The sequence below is a fragment of the Anneissia japonica genome, unplaced genomic scaffold (genome assembly GCF_011630105.1).
Source record: "Anneissia japonica isolate Jap-2015-1 unplaced genomic scaffold, ASM1163010v1 scaffold287704_len1198815_cov201, whole genome shotgun sequence".
Classification (NCBI taxonomy): domain Eukaryota; kingdom Metazoa; phylum Echinodermata; class Crinoidea; order Comatulida; family Comatulidae; genus Anneissia; species Anneissia japonica.
Genome location: NW_022731578.1, coordinates 935,419 through 945,385, shown reverse-complemented (window position 1 = coordinate 945,385; position 9,967 = coordinate 935,419). Strand labels below are relative to the sequence as shown.

At 35.3% G+C, this 9,967-nt stretch overlaps 1 protein-coding gene across 4 annotated transcripts in view; it reads right to left on the bottom strand.

The window, feature by feature from the left end:
• Positions 1-961: 961 nt before the first annotated feature.
• Positions 962-9,967, bottom strand: part of LOC117115438 (translation initiation factor eIF-2B subunit gamma-like) — a 12,857-nt gene continuing 3,851 nt past the window's right edge. For 3 of the 4 annotated variants that reach the window (XM_033259235.1, XM_033259234.1, XM_033259233.1), the window contains exons 5-12: positions 9,786-9,894; positions 8,968-9,057; positions 7,832-7,950; positions 6,651-6,838; positions 6,393-6,467; positions 5,552-5,700; positions 4,909-5,012; positions 962-3,424 (exon numbers count right to left, since the gene is read on the bottom strand). In XM_033259235.1, coding sequence (XP_033115126.1) covers positions 3,372-3,424; positions 4,909-5,012; positions 5,552-5,700; positions 6,393-6,467; positions 6,651-6,838; positions 7,832-7,950; positions 8,968-9,057; positions 9,786-9,894 — 887 coding nt within the window. In that variant the 3' untranslated portion in view covers positions 962-3,371. The remainder of the gene's footprint in view (positions 3,425-4,908; positions 5,013-5,551; positions 5,701-6,392; positions 6,468-6,650; positions 6,839-7,831; positions 7,951-8,967; positions 9,058-9,785; positions 9,895-9,967) is intronic. The other variant, XR_004446553.1, reaches the window with a different exon arrangement.

Below are 9,967 nucleotides of genomic sequence, written 5' to 3'. Positions count from 1 at the left end.
TTTATTGTGTACTTGTGTGTAGTTTTTAAATTTTAGCTGTGTAATTTGTAATTGTTTTGAATATAGGGTTATGGTGCATTTTGTATTACATTATTTATGTTAGGGAGGGGAAGAACCTTAATTATTAGTTCTGTAAGTTTTCTTATGCTTGGTAATTTTTTTGTATTTGGTTTTATCATTTTTAGTCTAAGTATGTTTTTGTTTTCATGGATGCACCTTCTTCTTTTGAAGTGTGCCACTGTTTCAAAAGTGTATATCCTAATAAATAAATAAATAATAAATAAATAAATGGAGGTATATATGAGGTCCAGCAGGTGTATATGCTAATTGTGTTACGTATCCTTGAGTAGGAATTTGTTTCTGTGTCTGCATTCTGAAAGCAGCTCTTTTTTTTAAAAAGTTGATGGTTTGTTTAAATAAATATGTGAAATTTCTCTGTAAGGCAGATTGCAGCGTTTTGTTTGTGTACTGTATGGCGTAGCTTTGTCAATTATGGACCATTTAATGTTGAATTGGGTGTTGCTTTCTTTAAGTTTCCATACATGTTTTGATAATTCGGTGCTGTTCTTATGCTTCAGAGAGCTAAATGTGTGCTTATGATTTGTAAATCTTGTTTTGAATGTGTTGTCTGTGAGTCCGATGTACTCTTTGACGTCATCATTTGTGGTTACGGTGGCTTTGTAGATAATTGAAGATGCAAGGGAGTTTCCCGAGACAGAAACATCATTCAGTCCTACAACAGCAGAATTCTTCGCACCAAACCACAAGAACCATCTAATACATGCAACTGCCGAAAGCAAGATGAATGCCCCCATATATATATACACACTGTTCCGTTTTAATTTTAAATTGTTTTGCATTATATGACTTTTTTTTGCTGTTTTATGGGATTTTCCCATTTGCCTTTCAAACTTGACTGACTTTTACCCTAGACTCAGACAATAATAGTCAAAAAAAAAAATTTACCACTGGTTTGCATAATTTATTTCCACTGAATTCCAGAATTTTTGTGCTGAAACTTACATCGTGACATTCGTGAGGACACTAAATATATTTTAGGAAAGTATAGGTTGCAGAAAATGTGGTAAAAAGGTCATACAAGTCAAGTGATAAGGTACATGATTAATGTACAAATAGTACTAGAAATACGAGATTAAAGCATCGTTTTGAAGTATTAGGTTATTTTTTTTAAATAATAAAATGCAGGGTTACGTTCTATTACAATTTGATATAACCGACTAAATGTGGTTATTCACAGGCATATAATATTACTAAGAAAAACAAGTACAACATACGAATACGAGTCATGTGACCTAACTTGGGAAAATGCAGTGGCGTAATGCCTACATGCTCTCGTGCTGCAGTCCGCGGGGCCAATAACCATTAGGGCCAGGAAGGTCTAGACAAACTGACCGAAAGGAGCTTTGTTGATACATAACAGCAGACTGCCATATACCATATTATATCCAGTGACCATTAAAGTTGGTGGGGAGGAGACATTTAAAAAAATGGAGATAAAAAGAAAATATATTTTTAAGCTTGTGAGTGCTACTTCCGGCCACCTGGAGGTGCCATACAGGTAAACACGAACCACAGTGGGGCTAAGGTGGTATAGACCCTCCCTGAGCTCCTCCATTTCAAGTTAGCGGATTCGCACCGATATCATCATAAAACAATTTAGAATACAATGACGAACATGATTAAAAAATGAACACATCAAAAATCCCACGATGGAATTGGTGACCATGATGCAAAATGGCCCCAGTCAGAAGGCAGAGCCTCCAGTGCCACCATTATGCAACTGCATGCATGGTGACCTGATTCTAGGTAAAATATCTATGTGTAGGTATGCCCTCAAATTTCTCTCACTCGATGCGCATTTAACTATTAAATTTATATAAATTTATTAGAATAACTCCTTATGTGCTATGTAGTAAAATATTACCTCCCTGCGATGTAATTTTTTCACAAAATATGTACGACGAACGTTGACAAAGGAGTTTAACAAAAATTATAGAAGGTGCTACGTAGAGTTGTTGCAAGCTCATTTTGCACCTCACGTCTAATAGAAAGACCTACCTACACATACTAGGCTTAAGCCCCAGACGATAACATGAACAGACATTACAGAACGCCTAAAGCGATTTCTGATTAATTTTTTTTACTAAAGCATGAAAAACTGTACTGTGTCAAACACAGATCACTTGAATTTGGTTGCTGATCAACTCGCTCTGCTGGTCACAAGTCCAATTTATTGTGAGTTTCGGATTGGATTAGTTTTAACTGCAACAGTTTGAAACTTTTATTTCATTAAACAACATGAAATACATTAAACTGATATTTACTTAACAGTTTATTAATTTTAAAAAGTATAATAATAATAAAAATATTTCCAAACCAACTGCGAACTGAATTGCAGATTTTGTTTACATTCAAAAATATCAAGTATCAACATTATTTCATGTAAATTATTGGGAATTATGGAAGTCTACATTGCAAATGCACTCAATAATTAAGTATTAATTATGTAAATGAATAATTAGCATAATCGCACAGGTACCAAAAACATTAGGCCATGGGCCAGCAGATGGTTTCAATTTGGGGGGACATAAATAATGCTAAATAGCAAGAACACTTATAATAGAATTCTATAGCATGCATTGAACAATACCGAGCAAATCCTAACATGGTGGCACAAGTGGTGAAACAGTGAGTCAAGGGCTATGTATGGGGGGGGGGAGAGAATTGGAGGATGAATATGTTGGGGGCCATTATATGTCAGTAAATACTCTACATAAAATGGCTGAGTTAAAATTGAGAATTACACTGTTTTAGTTTTCTTATTTTTGGGTGACTTCTACTGGAAAGTAATGTAGCAGAGTAGTGGGGTAAGAGGCCATTTCTGAACTTTGAAAATGGAGATTTCCCTATGAGAGCACACTGGTCAAGACTATGTATTACAGTGCTGGGTAGAAGTCAAAGCCTTGGTTCTGCCACAGAGAGCTTACAAACATTACACTACTGGGTGGCGCTCTCACACAAGCATACAGACATATTAGATGTGAAAATACACAAATGTCTCTTGGTGTCTCACCTAGTAAGTTAATTTGCATCAGACACATTTTCACTTTCAAACACTGTTATTAATTATGGAAACAGTTGCTGTAATAACCACCTCATTATCCATAGCAGGACTGGATGACACGAATGGTGTTGCCAAAGCACTGCTTCTTCTACAATACCAAATATGCCTGCCTCTTTCCAATTTGTGATAGTATATGCCAATGGAGGCGCTATAACCAATGACGGACATGCTTTTACCAATGACTGAGTGTTCATACTTCAATTTACTTTACTTAGCGAAACTGCTCTCATATCTCCATCATGTAGTTGTTGTCAATAATAATTTCATTGCTGAATTTAGCTGAAAAACAGTAAATAAAAAAATAAATTCAGCATAACTATAACATATATTTGTATTAGCCTCTTGTAAACAACCTTAAAAGTACTTAAAAACAAAGAAAATAGGATAAAACACAATGTAAAATACTTGAAATATCTACTTTTAAAAAATTAAATTGAATAATAATTATAAAGATGAAATAAGTAATGTAATTATTCTGTTATTATTAGGTAGGTGACCTGTCTTGAGGTACAATTACACTCATACTCAATAATATCAATACATCACTCTCCTAAGGTGCACTCATACTCAATAATTCTAATATCAAGATATTACTGTCCTCATATGACAAGAACAGACACTCAAAAATTGTCAAAACAATCCAATCTTTACTTGCCGCAGGGTTCCCGGAACGCCGCTGGCCTCAGCGGCGAGTGCGAAGCACAACTCAGGGTCAAAAGTGGAACGTGAAATTTGGATATGGTTTTGTAGTCAGATTTGCGAGAAAAACTTCAGCTACCTGTATTTCTTGACTGAGACGTCAGTGGGAGCTGTAATTTGCATGGCAAGGAGATTGAGCAACCCTTCATTCATATTAAGGGAATTTACGCCCAGAAACTGTGTAGTTATTAATATTTTGGTTATAATAGAAAATATTCATTTTTTGGTGACGTCACGCTCACATTAGTTAGCATGCATATGTCATAAGCTAGATACGTCACCTTTTCCTGGTAAGGCAAACTTTAATTCCCGGCGTGTTTTTTTTCATGGATAAACAAACACCACTGCTTTGCACATGGATGCCTTGTCCAAGCCAGGGCTACAAGAGCCGCATTGTTAGCATTGTATAATACTTCAAATGAATTATTCTTAGTTATTTTTTTTTCTTATTTTAATTTATTTCTTCCAAAAGTGTACTTTCTATAACATATAATTCCACTGTCTTAGTTAGGCCTAGTCTTATGCCTCATCGTACCCCGCTACACAGTACATCAGCAGCCCCTCCCCCATACAGTACAGACGTTTGCTAGGTAACAACGTGATTGCACCTTCCTTCTCAGGTGTTCATGTAACATTGACATAATTGTTAGCTAACCAGTTGTGTGTATTTCTTTGTGAAAATGAGTACCGCGGCGTACTCATTTTCACAAAGCATTTGCATCCCGTCTTGGAAAGAGGGATTCGAAATAATTGTCTCCATATCTTCGCTAATTAAATTAATCACCGTAATTTAGCTTACACTTATGAATTTAGGGAGCACTTAAATGTGAAATAATCATTTCACTACCTCACAAACTCCAAACTTTATTCATTCATTAGGCCTACATAATAGTTTCATATTGCTGTACTATATACTCCAACATCACTGGCGCATGGTAACAACCAACTGACTGCAGACCATTTCCGGTCACACATTACTCTCCATAAAACAGCACCCCCTAGTCCCGTCACCTCTGGATTTTAAGTGTGTATCTAATTTTCTTAGTTCCACAAACAGTACTTACCTTTTTCAGGTAATGTTTGCTTGCTTCCAACCAGACAATCTTTAAGTTCCACTTGTTCACTGAGACTTGCATTTCCACAAATAACACTGCCATGTATAACACACCTGTAATGTTCAATTTTATTATAGCTCCATGAAGTTAAAAAGAATGGCTGCGGTTAAGGCAGGGGGTGCCCCAACGTACAACCATCAGCACTGGTTGAGCATGCTCGCCTATGGTTCTGGTGGTGGAACAATTCTTCCCGGATAAAAACTAAAAACTGAAAGCCCAGTGTACTACACAATTTGGCTCATGTGTACTTTAAAGAACCCAGTACATCTTTCAAGATGAATATGGGGTTACACCGGTGTACTGCTTCAGCAGCCCCTTTTGTGGACAGATAAGAGATAGCTGGTACAGGTTTACCAGGTAGCTCAGACACGAAGAGACCTTTAGAGAAGAAGAAAGTTATTGTACAAGCTTCATTAACTAATATAAAATTTCAAGTAAATATATTAGGTTAAGCTCAAAAAAAAAAAAGTTAAGGAAAGGATACGACTTCACTTCAAAAGTCATAACAGATATGACTTCACATCATTTCATTATGTTCTGATGTTAACATGGGGCAACTTGTTACAGGGTACATAATTTTGCATGTGCTTACCCTTCCTTAATAGTGACATGGTCCATAATTATTGAGTTGGCTATTTTCACCTTATCTCCAATGTTACAATGTTGACCAATTACCGATCTTTTAACAGAAACCTTCTCACCAACTGAGCTTTCCTCGCCTACCATTGAATCCTGACCAACCTGTACAAAAATATAATCAAAATTTTTAGAAGCGATTTGGCGCAGCAGGTACGGTTTGGTTTCCCAACCTTGAGGTCGGGGTTTCAAACCCTCGCTGTGCATTTCGCTTGTGTCCTTGAGCAAGGCACTTTATCTGCATTGCTTTTCTCCACCCAGGAGAATAAGTGGGTACCTAAGGAGGTTCAAGTACAAAATGCGCTGATATATTTCACAGCAAACTGTGGAATTTCCCCCATAGGCATCTTTCCAATGACTGGAGTAATAATGTAGAAAACCACTCTGAGACTTAGTTGTATAGAGCATTATATAAAAACCTGCATATTATTATTATTATGAGCCAACATTCATACTGTAATCCAAGTTCTAGTGTAAACATCCTGATGATGATGAATGAATGAACTCTATAATGTAATTCTCTACCATGCAGTGGATTGCTTAATTTCTGAAGATGCATCCACTACCAGTTAGAAAGGCCCACACAGCTAATGAATATTCTGATGTTAGAATTTTTATCATCCCTGGTCTGTGCATGAAACCTTAATAAACCATCTTGCAGTTTCTGCTGAGCATGTCTATAGTGTGTCAATGTTCAAAACATACATGTTGCAAAATACTTTATGCTGAATTAATAGTATAGCCCTAACTTTCACATGTGCCAGTGCCTAGGTGTTGACAATCATATTTTTCCATACCTGTGTTTTTGGTTTTACTTTGGCTGTTGAATGCACAAAATTTTCTTCTTCTAAAACATGTTTACTCTGAAGAATCTAGAAAGAAAAATATGAAATATTATGAACAGATGATGTCAATGTATTAAAACTTTTGTTCATTCTTAAGCAAGAGATTCAAGTAGCCTCACTACGTTCTTATGCGGTGTTCCTCTACCATGACCTCTGTGACAAGGTAGAGTGAATGTGTAGACTGTTTAGGCCATCTGCCTACATACTAACCTGTCTATTAACATCACAGTACGCAGCCAGAGAGTTTGCCCGTGAGCAGAAACCACTATCCATGACATATACGTGGCATTTGATAGCATCAATGTTAGCTATGCAACCATTTGTAATCCCTCCCTCATCCCCAGTCCATGATGACATTTCAAGTGTCTTCTGCTTCAGCGCATCAACACTGGAATAATCTGAAATATGTGTCGACAATATACTCATTTTATTCATTATGACTATAATTGATTATGTTACAATGGAATGTTAATTAAAGATAAAAAAATAAAAAAAAAGCAGTTATGAAAATTATATGTACTATTAAATTAAGTGAATTAACAAATCCTAATTATCATTATTGCAATAACAAATGATTAATAAATGACAATTATGTAACAAAAAAAGAACGGTTGATTTGGGTTGATAAGAGAGGTTTTGCCGTACTTGTTCCTTAATCAACATAGCCCCCTTCCACTTTTGCAATGTCAGATGGAACCTAGATGTTATCCAGATTCAACATACCGTATACACACGAGGGGAACACTGACTTGATAAAGGTGGGAGGGACTCCTTACATGGTTACCAGCCTTACTGAAAATTAATATCTTTTTTCTATTAATGGTTTTAGGCTCTGTACATGCTATTACATTTTGTGACAAATTTGTGTGATTTGCCCATAAATGGGCATAATGATGACATATTACACCCAAATATGGGCACATCACAATTATTTGTCACATAAAATTTGATAGTACAGTATGGACAAAGCTTTAAAGCTGTCCAGAGTATCAAATTTTCTTCAAATTTATAAAAAAAAAACTGTTGTATGCCCATATATAGTCATGATGTGCCTATATATGGTCATGATGTGTTACTTAGGCATAATATTGTTTGAAAGTTTGCAAGTTGAAGTAATAATATATACTAGTGCTTGCGGTAAACCATGTGGATCTGAAAAGAACTGTTGTTGGTTGAGGATGTCTAGACATTTTGATTGAGTTCAGGAGAACAATATCTGCTGAAAATTCCAAACAGGGAAATACTTATATGTTTAGGTAGTGAGACTTGCTGCTGATTTAGAACAGCACCCCCAATAAAGTACAGGGCCAACATTGGCCAACAGAGGGCTCAATGTCGCATGCTTTTGTCAAATAAGATTTGGTAGTGTGGACAAGGCTAAGTGTACTCACTGTGATTGTGTGTAGCATGCTCCATAGAGCCTTCATCATCAACATCTTCAGCTCGTTTCTTAATAAATTGCTTCTTCACTAAACAAGGAATCAATTCTCCTTTTACAGATGAAATATTTCTAAATAATGAAAGAAAAATTAATTTCAATCCATCAAAACTACTTATACAGCGTCTAATATCCACAAAGTGTTCAGTGACACTATTACACTTGTTGAAAATGTTTTTGAAAACCAACAATCAATATTTTCATTATCAAGTGCCCTCTGCAGTTTAAGGCTCAGGGGATCTGTGGTTCTGTCAAATGAAATTGATGCATTTATACAATCAGATAGAAACTTCATATTATATATCATATCATACCATATTCATAGTAAGAATTATAGTATATTGTAACAAAATTGGTAGTCTATATTGCTTAATTTTACCCTTTTATTAATAGGTTAACCCAACTAACGCTGATTGGCCCTTGCCTTATATGTTAATTAGATTTCTTCCCAAAGTTATCATTCTAAATGCTGATTGGCTCCCGTCTTATATGTAAATTAGAAAAGGTGTAAAGTATTTGGGTAGAGAAAAATTAGGAGAGGTCGATTGGCGACCCAACTTTGATCGGACATGAACTCAAATTGTCCTGTTCCACATTTACCTCGTTTATTTGCGCTATATAAATCCATCTATTATTATTTATTATTATTATCTACAGTGTAGTACCTGTATTTTGTACGTTGCTTTGGTGAGTTTTTGTTATTGAAATAAAAGTATCACAAGGCTCATTACACAAGTTAAACTTTGTCCTTAATTTTAATTAGTTATCATAAGTCGACGGAATATCACCGGGGACCAGAATTTTAGCAGCTTTGGTTTTTATTAGAATAATAAGGATATAAGCCATTTGTTATTTGGGACCACAGAAAATTGGTCTTAAATTATAGGGTTCTTTAACCACACACTTGATCGCCGAGGCCAAGAAACGTTACAATATATAAGAATGATGTTTATACCTCTACATTTATACTTTTATTCTTTTGATGTGTCTATATTCATTTTTCTAAACCTTCAACAATTCTACAGGTATGTCAGTTAGAATTTCCAAACGAACAGATATGAACTATGATCTATGTAAAGTAATACTCACTTATGTTCTGATAAATAATCAATCACCCATTTCTTAAATATATACATATGGGCATCTAGTAAACTTGTGCCAACTTTAATAAATGGATGCCTACAAAAAAAGAAAAAAAAAAACCAAAACTTTGCATCAAAAATCTTTAAGACATTTGCTTCAAGATTCAAGAAACTTTACTATCTGTAATATGCAATATAACAACAACTTGAAATACTCAGCCAGATTTAAAATTTCAACAGGACATTACATGTTCAATGTCAATGAAAAACACATGGTCTTAAATAAACATCAAACACTGAAAGGAGAATAAAAACATGAAGAAATATTAAAATAAAGCAAGAATTTTAAAATCTGTTCAAAATGTTTAAATTATGCAATACCCACTCACTCATCACGGCGACTCTCCTACTCTCAGCTGGGGTGGTTGGGAGTCTGTTAAATAAGGGCTACCAGTGAAGTCAGTCAATCCTTATCTAGACTTCATCAGAGTAAGTAGCTAACAAATTGTCTAGAAATAAATACTGGCTTACACCAGATCTTAAGCTAGTTTGTTAGATGCTTGCTTTAAAATCCCAGGGTCCTGCGTTCAAATCCTGAGAGACCACCACTAACCTCATGAAGAGACTCATTTCATTGAGCATCATGACTTCACAGAGCATTGTCAAGTTACTTTACGTTCAAGTCAGTAAATCTTGAAAAACACTAGTTGCATTGCTTGCAAGGTCGCAAAAAATTCCACAAATTTGTTTTCTAACTTTATTAACATATATTGTTCCCAATAATTGCCTTTGGATGTGAAAGAAATGATATAATTATAATCTTACTTTTCAAGAATTGACTTCCGTACAGTTAGAAACTCCTCAATGTCCTCTTCGGCAGCCATAAAAACTAGACGCTGGCCTTTCTCATCTAAGCCAACTAAATCCCGAGATTCTGTAGGGAGATCATTAACAATTAATTAATTTATTCTTTCACATGATGCTTGGAAATGTACTCTGATATAGGC